The sequence below is a fragment of the Sciurus carolinensis genome, chromosome 18, assembly GCF_902686445.1.
Source record: "Sciurus carolinensis chromosome 18, mSciCar1.2, whole genome shotgun sequence".
Classification (NCBI taxonomy): domain Eukaryota; kingdom Metazoa; phylum Chordata; class Mammalia; order Rodentia; family Sciuridae; genus Sciurus; species Sciurus carolinensis.
Genome location: NC_062230.1, coordinates 13,896,895 through 13,917,250, shown reverse-complemented (window position 1 = coordinate 13,917,250; position 20,356 = coordinate 13,896,895). Strand labels below are relative to the sequence as shown.

At 52.9% G+C, this 20,356-nt stretch overlaps 1 protein-coding gene across 3 annotated transcripts in view; it reads right to left on the bottom strand.

Moving 5' to 3' along the window:
• Positions 1 to 11,642: 11,642 nt before the first annotated feature.
• The window catches only part of Iqce (IQ motif containing E), a 47,308-nt gene continuing 38,594 nt past the window's right edge, over positions 11,643 to 20,356 (bottom strand). For 2 of the 3 annotated variants that reach the window (XM_047533181.1, XM_047533182.1), the window contains exons 18-22: positions 19,244 to 19,354; positions 18,645 to 18,769; positions 17,541 to 17,635; positions 16,690 to 16,767; positions 11,643 to 15,302 (exon numbers count right to left, since the gene is read on the bottom strand). In XM_047533181.1, the coding sequence (XP_047389137.1) occupies positions 15,175 to 15,302; positions 16,690 to 16,767; positions 17,541 to 17,635; positions 18,645 to 18,769; positions 19,244 to 19,354 (537 nt within the window). In that variant the 3' untranslated portion in view covers positions 11,643 to 15,174. The remainder of the gene's footprint in view (positions 15,303 to 16,689; positions 16,768 to 17,540; positions 17,636 to 18,644; positions 18,770 to 19,243; positions 19,355 to 20,356) is intronic. The other variant, XM_047533183.1, reaches the window with a different exon arrangement.

Genomic DNA, 20,356 nt, shown 5'->3' with positions numbered 1-20,356 from the left:
CAACTGTACTTCCTTAGAACAGAGGACGATGGACACACAATAGGTGCTGACCCCGGGCACATCCTTCCCTCCTCATCCCAGGAGCAGTGGGTACATCCTCTTGGCTCTGCCTGCTCACCGCCCTGGGGCCTTATTTCAGGACCTCCTGAGTTCTGAGAAACAGGTTTCCACACCTGGTCTCTTCCATCTGCTGTGCTCTGTGGGCAGATGGGCCCCTCCTGGCAGGCTGGGCAGTGGCTTGCCAGGAGACCTGTCCTTCACTTATCTGTCTTGACTTGCCTGTTTTCCTGTGATAAGGCCCAGGGGCAGGAGGCCTTTGCAGAACTGTGGTTTTCATTCTTTTTATAGCTTGGAGACACCACTTCGGAAATAGTGACCTGAGCAGGGAGAGGGAAGCTACATCTTTCTTGGTCTCTAAAGGCCAGGGACTAGGGGGAATTCTGGCTCCAGCTCCTCTTTCTCCAGTGCAGCCAAGACTGCTGGGGCCACAGGGCAGAATGAAGGCCTTGCTGTGATCTTAAGACCAAGGCCAACTCCAGGGCCTTGGGTTGGTGCCTGGGTTGGTGCCTGGCCAGGTAAATGCTTTCCCTGGCACCAGGCAGCTGCTGGCTGGGAGCAGTGGAGTGGGCAAGATGCCCACCCCTAACCCTACATTGCCTTGGCAGGTGCCTGTCTCCTTACCTGCATAGGGAGGATACCAGTCCAATGCCACAGATCCCCCGCCGACTCTGACCTGGGGCTCTGCATTTCTGGAAATGAACAGCACAGTGCCTGTACTCATGGATGGGGACAGTTCTGGGTTCTGTTATTAACAGTAGCCCTGATGGCCACAGAGAGAGCCCTGGTATCCCTGCTTGACCCCAATCCAATGTCCCCAACATCAGTCCTGCCAAGGTCCACCCTTGGAGGCATGGGGTCCAGGAGTTTTTTTCCATGTTTCCAAATGCCTCATGAAAATGGATATTTTCTTCTAAGACCACAAAGTCCAACCATAATGTGACATAACTCAGATGTAGTGGGTGACTTTGGGTCTCCAAAAAAGATGTTCAAGTTCAATCCTTGGTACTGTGACCTCATTGGGAAATAGAGTCTTTGAAGATGTTATGAAGTTAAGATGAAGCCACCCTAGATTAGGGTGGCCCTGATTCAAAGACAGTGTCCTTATAAGAAAAAGGAATTGGTACACAGAGATGCTGAGAGAAGAGCCCCATTTGATATGGAGCTAGTGATCGGAGTGATGAGTCTCCAGGCCCCAGGATGCCAAGAAGAACTGGAGTCGCTAGAAGGTGAGAGAGAAGCCTAGGGTGGTCTCTCCCCAAAGCTTTCAGAGGGAGCCAGCCCGCCTTGATTGTAGCCTTCCACAGAACTGAGACAATAAATACATTCCTACTGTTTAAAGCCCCTGGGTTTGTTACTTTGTCACAGAAGCCCTAAGAGAAGAATACATGGGGCTACTCAGAGTTTATGTGGCAACTGTCCCTTTCCCTGATTTGAAATGAAAGGGAGTTAATTATCAACTAACGTTGCAGCGTGTTTGGTCAGTGAAACCTTTTCCCAAGGAGAAGTTCCTGAAGGAAGAAAAAGGGATCTCCAACATACAGTGTAAAATGCTGAGGGATCTGGTGCTAGAGAGGAAAGCTCACTGGAACAGAAAGCTGCAGTTCCTAGGAGGGTGAGGGCTAGAGGAGAGAATGGCCCACCTGGGGGACAGGGCAGGAAAGACACCCTCTATCGCATTGTGGCCAGAGTCGTGGTTGTTTTCTGACACAGTGTTGCTCATCCTGGCACAACTCTGGCTAGAGGCTGGGATTTAGCCCCACTTTACAGATGGAACAGTTGAGGCCCGGGTTCTGCCACTGCTTAGGAGGCCCACAGAATCACATACAATCAGAAACCAGGGTTCAGCCTTGTTCGTGGGCTCCCCTCCCTCCCTGCTGCCCTTCTTTCCTTCATTCCTTCCTTCCTTCCTTCCTTCCTTCCTTCCTTCTTTGACTGACATAGGGTTTCTTCTTTGTAGAAGAGGAGGACTGTAAGGAGAGTGTACTCAGGGCTGAGCCATTGAAAGCGTCTGGCAGAAGAATCTGGAACAGAGGGAGGGGCAAGACAGGCCAGGAGTTTCCCAGGGCTGTCTCCCAGGCCAGGAGCTGTCTGGGCTGAGGTTCCTGGATGGCTATCCTAAGACCTGTAACCACTGGGAGAAAGGCCAGGCTGAAGCTGCACATGTCCAGGCCTGGGCCCGGCCCCCAGATGCTGGAGCAGCAGCCAGAACAATGGAATTCCCTGGGTCTGGACCCCATCCAATGAGGTCTGCATTTTCTGTGAAGACAGCACTCACGAGAACTGGCAAGGAGGGGAGAAGGCTAGAGTTCTGGGTTTTCTTGGCGCCTGCTGAGGTGTGACTTGGGTGATGCTGGGGCCACACAGCCAGCTCAGTGCCCAGCTTCCCCGAGACAACCTGGCTGATGAGCCTTGGTCGCAGGAAGGTTGCTGGAGTATTGTTTTGGTCTGGCCAGGAGGGATCCAGCCCATGCTCTGGAGTCTGGGAGAGATGCCAGCTAGCACAGTCCCTAGAGGGCTGCAGAACCAGAGATGATGTAAGTGCCTCTTGTGTCCCTAGAGTCACCTCCCCAGCTGCCTCATCTATCTAGAAAAACCAGTGAGAACCTGGAAATCAGCGGGGATGGCCTCTAAGCTGCCGAGAACTTGGTCCAAATCCCAGCACTCCAGCCAAGCCTTTCACTCAGAGTGCCTCCCAAGTCCAGCGCAATCCAAGAGAACAGCCTGGGGGAGGTGGCTGCAGCATCAGTAGGAAAAGCAACGGCCTCCTCCATAGGAAGAAATCACAATGATGCCCGCCAGGGCAAGACAATCTCCTGTAGGCTGCCCAGCTGCCACTTGGTTTTGTGAGGATGAGAGTTTTGCTGAGAGGCAGGAGACTTGGGATTCACATCAGTCTTTGTCACCCATTGTGACCCCTTTGCCACCTGCAGGGGACTTGGGTCCTCTGAAGCCAGTTTTCCCATTTTATATGGGAAGCTAATGTTCCAAAGAGGGAAGAGGTTCACCCTAAACATAACTCTGATTCACCCAGAAAGCAGGAAAACACATCCCTGGCTCTTCTTATTAAGGGAGAGTGTGGGGCTGGGTGTAGCTCAGTGGTGGAATGCTCGTCTGGCACATAGAGCCCTGAGCTCCATCCCCAGAGTCACACTGAATGCATGCTGGACTCTGCCAGACCATGGGTCTCTGCAGCTCCAGGAAGAAAATGCTACTGACCTCTTTTATGGCTAGGAAAACTGAAGGTAAAACAACTAACTCTCCAGGATCCAAAGTCAGGGAACTGGGAAGAGTGTCACCCCATGTATCAGGCCCCACGTGTAGTAAAGAGGTTAGCCTGATCCACACTGAGGTCTGGCAGGTGCTCTTGGCTGTCTGATTGGGGGTCTCTCTTTTGAAAAGGGTCTGACCGTGCCAGAAAGACCAACCATGCAATGTGGGATGGGGACTTCGGATCACAAGGCAACTGTCCAGCAGTCACCCCTGTGGGCAATCATCAATCGATCCATCTTCCTACAGAATGAAGGCCCTATAAAGACTCAGGACACTGGTTGGCAGCATTCTGTTGTCACGTATTGATGCTGGCAGGATAAGACTTCCTGAGGACAACAGAGGCTTTGCATTTGGAACCCTGCCATGCTCTACCCATGTGCCTCTTCTCTGACTGACTTTAATCTGCATCCTTCCCTGTGATAAACCATGGCCGTGGGTGTGGCCGCTTGCAGGAGTTCTGTGCATCCCTCTAGTGAATGATCAACCCTGAGGGTGTCACAAATCAGGCAGCTTTGGAGACTGTGACCCTGGACTTTGGCTAAGTCTGGGTAGCCATGAAGGTCAGTCCCTGGTGTACTGTTATGCCCAGTCAGAGCCCCACCTAATCCCCACTCAAGGCAGAGGGTTGACATAACCCCATTTTCCAGAAGAGGAAAAAACAGCTCAGAAAAGTAGGTACAGAGGTGATGTGGAAACCTTTATTTGTGTATTTAGTTTTTAAATTTCTGGCCTAATTCTCTCTACAATGCGAGAGGTGTATTAATTAACTAATTAATTCATTTATTTAATTTTTTTTGCAGTGCTGGGGTTTGAACCCAGGGCCTTGTGCTTGGCAGGCAAGCACTCTACCAACTGAGCTATATCCCCAGCCCAGTGATTTATTTTTAAAAGGTGCACGTACATGTTATTTATTGCTGTATAATGAAAATACAAAATCAGTGGTTTTAAACAAAGACTGTTGTTTGTTTGGGCTCAGCTGTGTGGTTCTTCTGCTATGTCCCTGGAATCTGGTGCACCTAGGTAGCTGGATGTAGTGCAGAAACCTTACTCACCGCTGGTGATTGGTGCTGATTATCTGCTTCGGCAGGCTTGCTCGGGCTGCTTCTCATGACATCTCAGGGCCCAAGAGCACAAATCCTGAAGTATGCTTAATCATGCTTGTTGGCCAAAGCCACCACATAGCCAATCCAGAGACAGCAAAGGGGACCTCAGGAGGCAACAACAGGACTGAGCAATTTTCTGGGGTCCACAGCCATGGCAATCGTGACTCAATGGACTTCCAAAATGGCAAATGGTTTCCTAATGTTCTGGTGCTTTTGAGGGAGCTCTGTCAGCCATAAGTTCCCTCCTCCCTAGTGGGCAAAGGCAGGGGCTGGGCAAAGCCTGGGGAGAACGTTCACCAAGACCCAGTGGTGTTGTCCCTTTCTGCAACCTCCAGAACCCCAACCCCTGCACAATTGGTCGGGACATCCAGTCACCCAGTGTCCCAGAACTGGTTTTGTTGACAAAGGTCGGCCCAATACCTGTTGGAAGCAGGAAGACAGACCGTTTGGCAATAGGATGGAGGCCGGTCAGGACTACTCCTGCTTCCTTAGCCCAAGCCAAGCCCCTCGCAATGAGAGCTCAAACTTCTGTGCTGACATTGTTCCTCTTCCAAGAGTGGGGACTCTGACCAGGTGACACCCCAGGCCAACCTCAGTTTTCCTCAGTAAAAGGAGGTCAGTCATGCTGCTTTTCCTGGGTGAGTACTGGGGTTATTCTGGAAAGGGAAGTCTAAAACTGAGCTGCACCATAAACTAATTCCTTCATGACCTACCTCAAGTCCCCTCAGGGGTCCCTGTCCCTCACTAGGCGATGGCTGTCTTGGTTTTACCTAGGTGGAGATAAGGGGGGTTGATCCTGAATCCTATGGATTCAAAGCAGATCAGACAAACCTTGTTCCCCCATACGAAAAGGGGAAGGCCTGATTCTACTTTCCTGGCCAGGGTGGGGTTCAGGAAGCCAGGATACCCCAGGCCTCCCTCTTCAGGCCAGACTGCCAGTCTAGGAGCCCCTGGAGTCCCTGATCCACAAAGTGGCTACTCAAGCTGGGCTCCATTCTCCAGAATGTTTGGAGACGGGGCTTGACCGGGGAGACGGGACTCTGTACCTGGGGTCTATCTTCTCCCCATCCAGCTCACTGCCTAATAAGGAGGGAGGGTTCTTGAAGCTTCCCTGGGGGTGGCATTCTTACTTAGAAGGATCTCATCTACTCAGTAGGGAGAGTACTAGGGGCAGGAGAGTTCTTTGTCCATAGTGTGAAAACCTTTGGGCCCTATAGGGGAAACCTCTTAGGCACACCTGGTGAGGGAAGGGTTCCAGCTCTACCCTAAGCTGAAACCAGGCTCATTTGGCTTAAGACTGTCCTCTGGGAGTATCTTCCCAGCCCAGGTTCAGAAAAGGAAGTGCCTCACTCAAGGTTCCCGCAGAGCCCTGGGCCAAGGTCCCTGGGGAGCAAGGGCAGTGAGCCTCTCTGAACCCCTCCTTCCTGTCTCTAGGCAAAGGAATCTGGCCAATGCCGTTTCCTTGCTACCCCTTCCTGAATTCCCAGGGCCTCAGGACCAAGTCCGAAGTCCCTAGGACAACTAAAGCCTTCACATCTACCCTGGGATATTCCTGGGCCTCACTCCCTGGGGTGCAGGGCAAGCAGCTCAGATGAAGTAGGCTGTGATGACCATGTTGTTAGGTTGGGTGTTTCTGGAACAAATGTGGTTTCATTCTACAGAGCTCTCCTGGTCAGCACAGGCCCTCCCCAGCCCCTGGCTCACAGATGCCCAGAGACATCCTTGTTTACATATAGGGAAACTGAGGCTTGCTCATCACCCACCGGGATGGGCTGACTGGGACCCCTGCCCGTCTTCTTCTGCCTGCAGGGCCAGGGTCCCTTTTCTGCCCCAACTCCCTAGCTGGCTCCATAGCGGGGGTGCAGAAGTCCTCTCCAGGCCAAGCTTCATTCTTTGTTGGTTCACAGCTCTGTGGGCTCACTCCAGCTCTGCACACCCTGCCACATCCTTTCTGTTCCACCAGGGTCCCTGTAAGAGGCTCGTGGCATGAGAAGCCTGGGAGTCAGCAGCTCCCGCAGGATCACAGAGGAGGGATGGGTGGAAATGTGCTCCCGAGGCAGCTTCGGGGAGGCTAGGCCTCCCCCCCCTTTAGCCTCTCTTGGCCAGAAGCCAGGCTGTCCCCTCCCTGGGGGGCTCTGGGAGGCCTGAGCTCTCCTCTGTGGGGGCTCATCGGCACTGGTGGCAGGCGATCAGCATTCACATGTCCCTCTTCAACCCAGAAACCATTGTCCCCTTCGTGCTCCTGCTTCCACCTTCTAAAATGCAAATCAGAACTGCTGTTCCCCTGCCAGCAGCCCGTTCCCACGGCTTTCAGGACCTGGTCCAAATGCCTCAGCAAAGCCTGCATGTCCTCCCCCGACCACCACCAGCCTCTGTGTCCCTCCTGAGCCCTGTGGTCCCCACCACACCTGGCCCACTGAGTGCATCTGGCTCAGGGTCCTTTTGACACCCCTTCTTCACTCCCACCGCTTAGAGTTCAGGAGCAGTCCCAGAAGCAGCCAGCAGTCCTGGATCAGGGTTCAGAGAAAGCATGGAGTAGAACTCAGCCCATGCCAGAGTAGATCAGAGAAAGAGCAGTGCCTGTGAAGCATAGGCAACATCAAAACATGGCGCACGAGACAGAGGATGTAAGGCACGCTCTTGGGAATGATAGACAAACAACTCAGGGTGTCAGAAAACATCATCAAAAGGACAGAAGAAATCTTGGCACAAGTTTAGCTTTGTGCTAAAGAACTCGGTGAGAACATGAAGGCAACACAGAGCTCAGAGATTTAAAACCAGGGTGAGCTCAACCGTTCAACAATTCCGTCAAGTGTAATATTTAAAAAGTCAAAATAGTGCCTCTCTCTCTCTAGTCCTATTCACACTCCATTGTTTTTGTGTGGTATTTGCCTTCCTTCCCACCCTTCCTTCCCTCTTTTCATCCATCCACTCATCCATCCATCCATCCTTCTATCCATCCATCCCTGTGACCACTGATTCATCCATCCATCCATCCACCCCACTCGTCTGTCCATCTATTCCTCCATGGAAGGCATGCATGCATACATTCACTTATCCATCTGCTCACACAACTGTCCTTCCACCCATCATGTATCCACCCATCCACATGACCATCCATCCATCCATCCATCCATCCACTCATCTATCCATTCATCCTTCTTCCATTCATTCATGTATAAATGAGAGCCTTGATATTTATCAAATACCTATAGTAGTTATTGCCAAGTAGGTGACTAGACAAGTGTGGCTACTCTTTCCTTCTTCTTCTTCTTTTTTTTTTTTTTAATAAAATGTTAGATTTCCTTAAAAAAATAAACACAGTATCATTTCTACAAAATAAATGGCCAGAGGGAAGGAGCCAGCTGAATATGGGAAAGGAACAATCCGAGTGGCCCTGTGCGGGCAGGGAAGGGAAGAAGTCACTGGCCTTGGGAGGAGGAAGGACTTGGCAGGGAGCAGAGTCAGGAGCTGCCATGCTTGGTGCTGGAATTGGAGTGGGGTCCTGCAGGCCAAGGTTGGGGGGCTGTGAGGGGTCATGAGTAGTGGGGTGAGAAAGGCCCTGGTTTCAAATATAAGGGGAGAATTTTCCCTAAAAAACAGATTGTTTGGAGAAGAAGGAGATGAATTCTTAAGTGCTTAGAAAGTATCTCCCAGCGCCAGGCTCTCAATTAGCTGCTTCTTACAGCTACATCATGTCTGGGGAGACAGAGGAGCTGGAGCCGGAAGCAATGCTGACAGGGCTCGCCTGACAGAACTAGTTACAAACATAGGAGAGGAATTTAGCTCAGGCTTAGTCATGATTCCAGGGGTAGATCCTCTAATTTGCAAGTATTGGGCGTCACTGTGAATCAGCCTTAAAAGTCCACTTTAAACACACAGCCAGTGGTTACTCTGCGGTAAGGTGAAGCCACTGCCACCTCCACAGACAACCCTTGGGTTGTACACACTGGCACGCAGGCCTGGGAAGGAGGTCCTGATGCCAGCCTGCCCTGTTTGGAGTTTTAAATCACTGTGGGAGGGTCACACAACTCAGATGGAGGTCGAGATGCGTGGGGACTGCGGGAGGGGTGTCAAGACGTGGCACTGAAGGTGTGACAGAGCAGACACCCAGGGGCTGCTCCAGTGGGTGTTTCTAGGATAATGCCCATTATTTATATTTATTTATTTATGGCACTGGGGAGGGAACCCTGGGCCTAGAGCACACTAGGCGAGTGCTCCGTCACTGAGCTACACCCCCGGTGCCTTAATGTTTTATTTTAGATGCAATTTCAAATCTGTATGTTTGATGTCTGGCCAAATTACTTACCTGTCAGTTATCCTCTACAATTTCATCCACATGGATAAAAAGTCCAAAAGTTGGCTAGACATGTTTTCTTGTTCGTGGTCTCATCTTTGAAAAAATGAAGGAGCATCGGGTAGCTTAACCTGGCCTGAGTTTTAAGTGTGTGTCATTGTATTTGTGTGTGGGTGCGTGTCTGTATGTTTGCATCTGTGTGTAAATGTGTTCATGTGCGTGTAAATGTATTCCTGTGTTTTGTGTATGCATGTGTATTTGTGCATGCATGTTTGCATTGTGTGCATGTCTGTGTGTCTGCAAGCATCTGCAGGTGGAAGTGCATGTTTGTGCATGTGTGTTGCACGTGCTGCATGTGTGTGCATGGCACTACGGTCTGTTCAGGAATGGACTTTGTCCTGGAGCCCCTGGGGCTGGCTGGTTGGGTCTCCTGCCTTGCTGTAGAGAGGGCTGAGGAAGTGGAGGGAAATGGGGGCAACCCCCAGGTGACCCTCATGTGGATTGTGATGTTGATCACTTGACAAGGAGCAGGCTGGGGTGAAGGGACATTGGAGCTGGAAGGAAATGAACTGGAGGCATCCGCTGTGTGTGTACCAATGCCCAGTAGATATTTAGAGGGTGGGCAGGTGGGGGCACTAGGGATGCCTCCATTAACAGATAGGGGAGGGGACTGAGTGCCAGGAGTAGAAGAAAATTCAAAAAGGAGGGAGGCACGTGATCAGACGGAATGTGCAGCAGAATGGCGGCCAGCGAGCGGGGTGCAGCGTGCAGTGCAGGAGGCACGTCTGCGAAGGGGTGGGCAGGGAGGCGGCCATTCGCAGGGAGCCGCCCTTTTCATGTATTTTGTGAGCTGTGCCCCTACCCTACACACGCGGCCTCTCCGCTTTCATTCCTTGGAAGCCGGTCCTGGGAAGGGAGAGGCCAGGAGGAAGAAAGCCCCCAGGCTGGGCCCCATGAATGGCAGCTCAGGAGCCTTGGCACACACTGGGCCTTTCCTTTGAATCCCAGGCTGTTCTGGGCTTAATTAACGAGTAGCGCAGAGGCACCCCCTCTTCTCATTTAGAAAGGGACACAGCACCATGGAAACCTCGTCCAGATTCCTTGGCGGGTTCTGTCTAATGGGGCCACCCCTCAGGGCTGTAACCGGGCCCAGCCCTCAGGAGCCACTGGGAAGGTGCTGGCCCAAGGCCATTAGCTGGTGCTCATGTAGCCAGGCCGACCTGTCCTTCAGCCTCATTATTCATATTCTGAACCCAACATCAGTGCCAAAGGAACTAGGGATTCGGACTCTTCTTTTTTTCAATGTCCCCTGAGGACTTGGGAAAATATCATATTTAAAACTGTCTTGGAGCTGGGCCTGGTGGCACATACCTGTAATCCCAGCTATTTGGGAGACTGAGGCAGGAGCATGGCATGTTTGAGGCCTGCCTTGCAACTTAGCAAGACCCTGTCTCAAAATAAAAATGACTGGGGATATAGCACAGTGGCAAAGGACCCCTAGCTTAAACCCCCAGTACCAAATAAAGTAAAAATAAAACTGCCTTGGCTAGGACACAGGGTTACTCTCTCCAGGTCTTTAAGAAGACCAGCATGATCCTTCCAGGCCAAGCTGGATGAATACCCAAGAGCATGAAAACCGTGGTAGGAATGGGCAGGGGATGGTGTTTGTGCCCGTGTGTGAGGGTGGGTACACTGGTACCTATGTGTTCATTTAGACCCTCAGCCCTGAGGCTCCACGGAGGCCTTACTGTCTTCCTCCTCTCAGCCCCAGCTGGGCTGAGGCTGCCTTGCTCTGCTGCGAGACCAACTCACAGGGAGGCCAGTCAGTGGCTGGGGGTTTGGGCTGGGGCAACTGTCCTTGCACCGTGCATTCTATTCTCGCAGGCTTCTCCAGGCCCTGCCAGCTCCTCTGTAAAGCAGAAGTTCCCACATTTGTCAACCGGACACTCATGTGACCCGGGTACAGACATGAGCTCAGGCGAACGCCAGAGCTAGCACACAAGTCTCTGGGTTTCAGACAAGCCAGACCCGAGACTGGAAGACCTGGGAAGACAGGTGGGAAGGAACTCACAGATGCACCTGGGCTGTGCAGCAAAGTACCCAGGTACCAAGTTGTTGTTGTTTTTTGGCATTGCCATCTGTGTTTGGTTCCTAATTATACTTTTCCTGTTCCTGAAACAATTTGGCAGAATTTAGAGAAACTTCCACACATGCACACATTTTTTATTTCTTAAGGTTCAAGTCCTCATTTGTGTCCAAGGAAAAGAAATTTAGAGGGGGGGTGTCCATGACGACTCAGAATACTCATGTGACAGGGAGCATCTCTCAATCCCCAGCCCCCACTAAGACCCAAGTGAAATGTCCGAGGCCCAGGAAGCTGGGGCTCCTGTGGCAGATCACACATGCACAGAGAAGCAGGGAGAACACACCCAGAGGCCATGGAAAGCGAGGGATGGACAGGGCAATTTAGACAAATGCCTACAAAACAGCAGCCCTTACAAAGGCCAGGAACAAAGAGCACAAGAAATGACAGACTTACTCTTTCCAAAAGATTCATGTGGAAATTATGTGTAAGATTTGAATAATTCTAAATAAAAAACTCCAAAGATCAGCAGATCAACTCCCAACTCCCCTGAGCCATCTTGAAAGTTCCATTTTGGAGTCCATTGTTGCTCTTGGGTGCTTTCCGGGCCCTGGGGTGACCTGCTTGGGGTAGTCAGCAGTGTCAGCGCTTCCAGCAGGCCCCTGGGGATGTGGGGAGGTGGGAGCCTTGAGAAGCTGCCTGTCCCCATGGCAGCGCTTTCCTGTTAAGTCTCCGGTCCTCAGATGTTCTCTGTGCCACATGAGCATGAACACTGCTTCCAACACCCAAGGAGGAATTTCAAATGAGTTTAGACAGGTTATAATGGAATTTTTATTTAGAACTGGAGGGTTACAGTGCTTTCCACAGAAGTTATTTATATCTTTAAAAGTGAAGCAAAACTGCCGGGCTTGGTGGATCCAAGCTAGGATGGTCTTTTTCTAAAGCAACTGGTCTTTTGGTCAGGAAGGTTTCTGGTCCACCCGAGGGACAGAGAGCACAGTCCTCCCTTCCCTCATCAGAAGACAAGAAAAGACATCTGTCAGCCAGAACACAACCAGCACATGCGGTCAGGGTCATCTGTCCTGAGGCCTGTCCCTAAGGCACAGACACATGAACCAACAGTCCCTAATCCATCGCCCTGCTTTGTCCAAACACCAGGCTCTGGGCCTGGGGATTGAGCACTGGTTGGCTCCGCCCACCAATCTTACAGTCAGGTCACCCATGGTAGCGGGGCTGGGGGCTTCTCTGGTCCCTCTTCTACACCTTCTTGGATTACTCAGGCCTGCTCTCAATGCTGCATGTCTCTCTCTGGGGTCATACTCCCCATGGAAGCTCGCTGCAGGTCTCCCCCCAAATCCACCAGCCGCAGGTTTGTGCCTCAGGTGTGCCCACCTCACCTGTCTCCTTTTTGCTCATTTCAGGGCAGCTTAGTTGGTCCCAGCCCCTTCCCTGTCTTCCTTAGCTGCATCTGGTGGTGGAGTCAAGGTACTGCCTCTGAATTCAGCTTCGTAAGTCACCTGGCATCTTCAGAAGGGCACTCCCCACACCGTCCTAAGCCAGGGACAGCATCCTGGAAAGGCCCTGCGAGAACTGCGTCCCACGCCGGCCAGCCTCCTGTCCATCTCTGGGAACGCCTAAGGCCTCCAGACAGCGCGGCCATGGGGGGCAGCAGCAGGGACGGGGTCTGCGTGGAGTGTCCTGGCTCAAGGTCAACAAATGTGGCTGCTGCCCACGCAGTGGAGCCAGATCTAGGTTTTCACAGCTCCTGTTAGTGCTTGTTACAGGGCATGGGAAGGCGTCTTTCTTTTAAAGCTGGACTACCTACACAGCCTGCGGTGGCAGGTAGATTTGTTCAAGGTGATGTGGTGGTGTTGCGGTGAAGATCAGGGTCGGGCCCCTTCCTCTTGCACTCTTGCAATAGAGGATTGCGTCCCTGGCTGTCTTGTTACCCAGGAGGGTGCAATGCAGCACCATCACAGGAAGGTGGAGTTCAAGGCTGACCTGGCTACTGGCCCCTTCCCCTCTTGCCTGCGCCAGCGGCAGCTCCCTGGCCCACCATTCTAGAGCCCAGGCCTTGCACCACAGGTGCCAGGGACTTCCTTTGTGGCGCAGCAGCCAGGCAAGCAGTCCCAGCAGAGGACTGGGTGACTAGCCGATGCTGGCGGCCGAAGGCAGATTTGAGGTATTGTCACTTACTGAGGTAGCTTTAAGACAGAACATTTGCTTTTAATAGATCAACAATGTCAACCAAAATACAGACAGGACAATGTACATATTTACAATTCTCAAGGCATTTTCTTGGAAAATTCAAGTCCAGGGGCTGCTTTTGACCTGCTCGGCCCTGCTCCTTGGCCAGGCCCCTTACGGTTCCTGTAAGTGGGATGCCTCAAATGGGCAGATCCTGGCCACGGGCTGGGGCACCCTTTCTACTCCCAGCAGCCTCTCCTGAAGTATAAGCTTGTTCACGAAATTTGATACAGGGACGTCCCTGTCAGCAAAAAAATCTCCTTCAACCCCATAACCTAGAACTCTGGCCACTGGTCCCCAGGGGTCAATGTGTGAGGTAGGGATGCCCTCCTTTAATGGGCTCCCTGGGCCCAGCAGATGAGCAGGCACCCTGGGACCACCTGTGCTGCCTCCTGCACTCAGTGGGTGGGCCTAAAGCTCTGAAGGAGGCTGCAGGCTGCCAGGGAACAGACCTAAGGGACAAAATGAAGGGGGTCTACAGAGGGCTCATGTCAGACATGAAGTCAGTCACGATTCCAGAGAGTTCAGTGGGAAAACGGATTCAGTGGCCCATAGTCCAAATACAGAAAAAATTAAACCAGCCAGCCCCTGGCTCCATTGTTTTTCTACCCACTGTGTAAACAGCTCAGGTGGAGAAGGCACTGGACATTGACCTGTGTGGTGACACAGGTCCTCCAGCCTCACTCAGCCGCATTCCAGAGCAACAGGGAGGCCCTCATGCTCTGGGCAGGGGGTCAGCACAGAGCTCCAGTCCCTGCCAGACCCTGCTGGAGCCAAATGCAGCCCAATTCCCCAGAGAGCACACTGGAAGGCGCCCTGTTGAAGACGACTGGGTGTTCAGTTGAGGGGCACCCAACCGATTAAACTGTCCCTGAAGGTGAAACCCTTAGGTGCCCCATCAGTGTGGTTCAAGAAGGAGCTTTCTAATATCATATCTCTCTGAGGACAGTGGCCAGCCCTGGATGGGAAGTTCCTGAGTCCTGAGTGGCTGGCACTGAGGCTGCCTGGTTTGTGGGGATTCTATAGAGTGGACCTGGGCTACTCAGGGTCTGGACGTTCTCAGAACCTTTTCCAAACTGAGGCTCTTCATTTTTATCCATCAGCAAGGGTTAATTTCACAGATGAGACCCAAACTGTGGGCTCATGGGAATTCTACAGCACACACCTCAAGCTGCCAGCTTGAGGGGTCAGCAGGTCAGCACGCTGGCCTGCAGCCACCTCCATACCGAGGGTACCCTGAGACCCCAAATGACCCTTTTCCCCACCTGAGACTTGGCCTTCTCCAGGATGACAGGCCTGGTTCCTAGCCCTGCTCACCCGGGGATGACTCTGGAGGCTACTGCACCTGCCATGGAGCCAGGAAGCAGCCCCAGGTTGCTTCTGTAAAACCAGGTGTGGTGCTGCTTCTGTGAGTGTCCTCTTGCACTTTCCAGTGTCTGTTCACTGACAAGACTCCATCCAGACTCCTTTCTAGGAAAGCAGCTCTAGGCAGCACCCAGGGGAAGGGAGAGGAAGAAGGGACCTGTGGGAGGGAGCTCACTGTGGGATCCTGGCATCTGCAACTCCTCACTGGCTTGGAAATGGCTGCATTCTGCCGTGGAGCTGGGGAAGCCTGGCTCACCCCCAAAGGTGCCAGGGTGCTTCTGCTGGACCCTCTAGACCAAGGTCGGTGATGGCATCCAGGATGAGGAGGGGTGGCATGCACTGACTCCTGATGAGGCGGCTCCTCACAGGTCAAGGTCAAAGGCAGGTGTCAGATGCTAGGAGAGCACCATCTTTGCAGAGCTCCCTGGCTGCCCCCAGTTCAGGGTGGATGTGCCTGGGGGCACTGAAAACCACTTTGTGCACTGCAGCAGGAGGTGGCAGAGCAATGTAGCCCCTGGGCTTCCCCAGAGAGTAGGACAGTGGCAGCCAGGATTCCTCAAACAGACCAAAGAGCAAAACACAAGAAAACTGATGGAGATGCTGAGGTGCTTAGGGGGTATCATTCTTTCCCTAGGAAGATAAATCATCTTTCCAATTTAGTTATGAATCCTCTAGAATGTGCTTTGTCTTTTAACTCTACCTAACCTGTCCCTGTCAACTGTCACCATTTGGAGACAATGGCCAGGGACCTAGAACAGGGAGGGGCTTTTCTTTGTGGGCAGAGATGGCACAAAGACGACATCATCAGAGTCATCGGAGTTGATGTCATCCAGGGCTGGGGACTTCACGGGCTGCAGCCCCAAGGGAGAGGACCCTGCTGAAAAAAAACAGAGAGGTCGGCCAGCCACACCAAGTCACAAGTGGGTCTCTTCTTAGGCCTGCCAGCACGGACACTCCACACTACCAGCAACTCCTGGTGGGCAAGACTAAGGTCCTGCCCAGAAGGAGTGAGCCAAAGGCCAGACCTTCAGAGCCAATGGACACACTGCCAGAATGTCCTCTCATTATTTCCTAGCTCTGAATAGTTTGGTCAATAGTTTCACTGAAATCGAAACATTTGCAAAAGGAGTCTGGACCCTGGGTGGGCGGCCAGCCCTTGTGTAGAGAAGGCTAGCAGCCACCTGTGTGAGAAAGCCAGGTTCCTGGCTTACAGTGTGGCTTCGGGATGAGGCAATGGGTACTGGCGACTGCTGTGAGCTGCCCATGGAAATTCTTCTATGCTGCAAAGAGGCGCCACCTGCAGGCTGAGTTGGGGACAGGCAGTGCCGAGGGCTGCCACTGAGGAAGGGGCATTTCCCACCACAGCAGAGTCCCAGGGCTCTCAGAAAGAACCTTAATCTTACTGCTGGTAAAAAGTAACCAGTCACTATCTTGAAATTTAGGAACAGGGAAGGAAACTACCACGCAACCATGCAGCAGATGATGGAACTGCGTTGGACTTATTTTTCCTGCAACTTCCAAGAAATTAATATGATGTGGAAACTTATGAAGTTAAAAACATCCATTGTCATCTCTCTTTCTCTATTTTTCTTTTAAAATAACACCATCAGGTCAAACAAGGGCTTGACTTACACTCACACAGACCTGTGACCTTAGGCCAGCGGCAGCAGAGAACCTGGATGGGGTCTGAGGTCACACTCTTGGGCAGGTGAATCTGCCTCTTCAACTTTACTTACATTTAGCAAGAGGAGGAAAAGGCAACACCAATAAACACTTCAGCCCTGATCAAATAATCTAAAGGTCACCAAATTCTGGGTCTGGACAAGTGTAAACTGGGTTTTGAGGGAATAATTTAAAGCCTTTTGGTGCCTGCATGTCCTGAAAATCCCAGGGCCGCTGATCTTTGCTCACTCAGCTTTGCAGATGCAAGTTTGAGAGAGAATACTAAAGTCCAAAGTTTTCTAGCTCTAACAAAGCCATGGAAAAAATGACTCAAGTGGATGAAACGCAACTGCAGATGTGATTTCCAGGCTAAACGTGGAGTGATTCTCAGCCTGGGTAGGAGCTTCTCTAAGACATGCCTCCTAACTGGGGAGGGATGCATGTCCCCCCAGAAAGGGTGACCGGCTGAGGGTAACAGGCCACTAAGGGCTGGGAAGGCTCAGGGTTATGGCTTATCCTTAAGTGTGACTACTCTGTCATCAGAGAACAAGGGGGACTGTGTGGAAGGTACGAGCTCCACCCGCTGTCAGCCCCCCACTTACCGGAGTGGGGCCGAGCACCTGCTGGCTCCCCTGGCTCGTCCTCTGCATCCTCCCCACCGCTCGCTTTGCTGTTCTCACCTGAAGAGACATGCAGATTGGACCCCCTTCTGCCTAAGGCATGGCAGTCCTGTCACCGACCTGTTGCCACCTGTCTGTTTCTCCCTCACAGCAAGTGCTCTGCTCTGTTCCCACTCATCCTTCCGGGTTCCACCGGAGACCTAGAGCTACATGCCAGGACTGCCCTGTGTGAGGGTGTCCGGTGACCCAGGACCTGGCAGGCTGTGCTCACAGGTTAAGCTTCCGACTCCACCTCCCTGTCTGTGATGGCCCCAAACCTCCCACTGCCTTCTCACTCCTGCCAGCTCTCCAGTGGCGAGGCAGCCACCTCGAGCAGTCGCAGGGGGTCTGCACTCAAGCATGAAGCAGGACGCATCTGAAGCACACTCATAGATGCTTTGGTTTGGGGTCTGAAAGGGACTTCCAAGCTGTCTCTGCACCATTCTCCACTCTGCACATGAGAGTGACCCAAAGGCTGCGGCCTGTGGGCATCACCCTCAGTGTGGGTGGAGCAGGGAAACAAACCAAGGAACAGACAGACACTGGCCCAGGGAGGAAGCCACCTAGCTCAGGCTGTAGCTGAGGAGAACAAAAGACACAAAGCTGGGGACTCAGAGAGGACATGTGGACAGCAGAACTGTCAGAAAGGCGCTCCTGGCTGCAGTGCCTGGCAGAGTGTCTTCCTGGCTTCAGGGGTGGTGGCCACTGTGTGACAAGCATGCCCAAGCTGCCTGCAAGGTGGCTACTCTTTTGGCCAGTGGCCTCTTGTGTCAGAATCAAACACATGACGTTACCAGGAGAAGCTGTCGGGGAGGGTGGGGAGGCCTCTGGGTGCGCGGCTGGAGCAGCTCTCCGAGGGGAGGAGGTGGCTGTTCTGTCACTGCTGCCACTGGAACAGAGAAGGAGCCCACCGAGGCTGCATCAGAGGACACAGACCTTGGGGCCTGGACAGCGCTCACCAACTTGCCTGGGCGGCTGTCCACCAGATGGACACTGTGCTTTGGACATGCCTAGGGCCTCAAGAGCCTCAAATGTGTCCTCCGGGCACACACTGAGGTCAGGTTGCGCAGGTTTACAAGCCAACTGCAGCCGTCTTCCTGCCCCTCCGTCTCTGGTTCCCAGTGAACATGACCACAACTACCCAGCCACCCACCTCCTGGTCTGGCTGGCTGCACCAGGGTGGTGGCCAACCTAAGCCAAGCCCTTGGTGTGTCCTACACCATGTGGTTGGGAACCGTGAGATTCAGACCTGGCCTGGCTCTCCTGCGGAGAGAAGCCGCACACTCAAAAGCCATGGGTGGCTGTCCTTTTCTGCCACGCGGACTGGGAGCAGAGTGTCCAAGGAGGAGAGTGTGACGGTGGATTGGGGAGGCGCGGGCCTGGCTTCCAAGCAGCACGTCCCTGGGGGCCCCGAATCATCCCTTCACTTCTGCAAACCCTACCCTTGCGAGCTGACCAAAAAGGGAACTCTAGCAGGGACCCGGGGACACGGCCAGCATATGCGTGGCTGCGGGAGGATGCTGGCAACACCCGTGTCTTGGCGAACTCTGGGATCACGCCACATTTTTCTTTAAAAAGGGATGGTGTGTTGGCCCAGGCTGACAGCAGTTCACCAAATGACAGGTGCCTCACCAAGGTGGCCTCTGACCCCTTCCTCTTGTTCCCTCCCAGCTTCGAGGCTCCACTCTAGAAGCCCTGCTCTGGAGGGCCAGATCCTGCAGTCCACACCATGTCCACATGAAGCAGGAATTTCCCAAAAGGTCCAACTCTTGCCCCGGCTACAGGCAGCAGGCGCTGCACCAGCTCACCACCATGCCCCTGCGCCTGGCACCACCGGCTGCCCCTGCACCCGGCTTCCCCATGACATAGCCTGGCAGCGTGCCTCGGCCCCCACTCACCTGCCATGCTTGGTCCGTGCCAGGTGTCCCCGGAGGACGGACTGGATGATGGTGATGGCCTCCTCCTGCCCTGGGCTGTCCTCAGCCTGGGCGCTGGGGCTTGGGACATGGGGAGTGGAAGAGCTCTGCAGCATAAGGACAGCAGGGGGAGAACTGTTTGGCCAGCCCTGCTGACGTGGCTCTGTGTGCAGCACACGAAGCATCGAGGGCTGGACAAGCTGCCTTTCCAGGTGCACCCCCACCATTGCTGTCGTGATCGGGTTCCTGACTGTGGGTGTTCATTTTTAAACTCTGGGGATTCTTAGAATAAATACCTCGTCTTTGCTGAGGAGGGGCTGACGTGGGGGCATGCCCTTGGGCACCTGGCTTCGCTGTGAGGCAGTCTCCAGGCCTCAGACAATCTGGCTTTTAAGGCAGAGTCCTGCACCAGAGGTGCCACCGCTGGGCTCACAGGCCACGGGCTGGAGTGTGAGGCACACCCACCTGGCACCGTAAGACAGCAAGACAGAGCCCTGAGCTTTCTTTGGTTGATGACGCGTACGCGTGAGAGAAGAGGCGATGGAAAGAATTGGACCTGTGTCCTGCCACCTGGATGTTACCTGGTCTGGAAAGTCCGGCAGACCTGGAGATTCTGAACCACAGGTTTTGCTTGATAATAGCTTTGCTCGTGCTAGATGTCCCCTGAAAACTGCCTGAAGCAACGTGGCTGCCTGGCAGGGGAAAAAGGAGGGAGAGGAAAACTTCATTTCCCTGGAAGATGGTGGGGAGCGGTTAAGGACGATTCTAGAAGCAAAAGCTTTACTGGCGAGGGAACGCCTTCCTGTACTATTGTGCAACCAAGAGAGTAGCTCAGAGAGCCTTCTCTCTCACTCTCCCTCAACAGCCCGCACCCGGGGAGAAAAGGCTCAGGCGACTCCATGCTGCAGCGGGTGGAACCACGGGAACACACACAAGTCAGACGCTAGGCGGAGGCACGTGTGGCTGCTCTCATCAGACCATGCTTCACACAGATGTGTTTTCACATTGGATAGTTTTTCTGTTTCACCTACATTACAGATATCTTCTAAAAATCACAAAGGGCACAGCAAGATTTCTAGAACAATCATAAGGAACTGCTTATCCTTTGGCCTTAACCCTAGTGGGTTTCTTACAAGTGTGCACAATGCTCCCAAGGCCTGAAGTCCACGCTCTGCAGTTCAAGGGATGCCCTAGGTTTTGAATGATCCTGCCTCTTGCCTGGATCAAACTCAGTGTGCTAGAGGACTGGCTGCTCTCAGAACACTTAGGAGAATGACAAGCAAGTGTGTGGAGCCCTGATAGGATGAGTTTAGAGGTCTAGATGCTTCTATAATGACTGTCAGGAAAAGACAAGACCTTTTGCTTTTTCTAGAAGGCAAGGTGAAGGAAATGTCATAAACACAGACTAAGGATCAAGTATGTCAAAGGAAGGTGAGATGCCATCAGCTATAAAGGATAAATAACTCACTGAAAGTACAGCGATCACCTAGACTACCCCAGGAGCCTTACAGGAAGTACTGTCGGTTAGTTAGTCAGGTGACTGCCCTGGCAGGAAATCAAGCCAACCAATGACTGAGGGAAGGTGCATGAGAACCCTCTGTGCCTGAAGATTGCATGTGGTGACACAGTCCTTGTGGCGAGGCTATAAAATGGGCCTGATCATCATCTTACTTCACAGACACAGACTCAAAGGG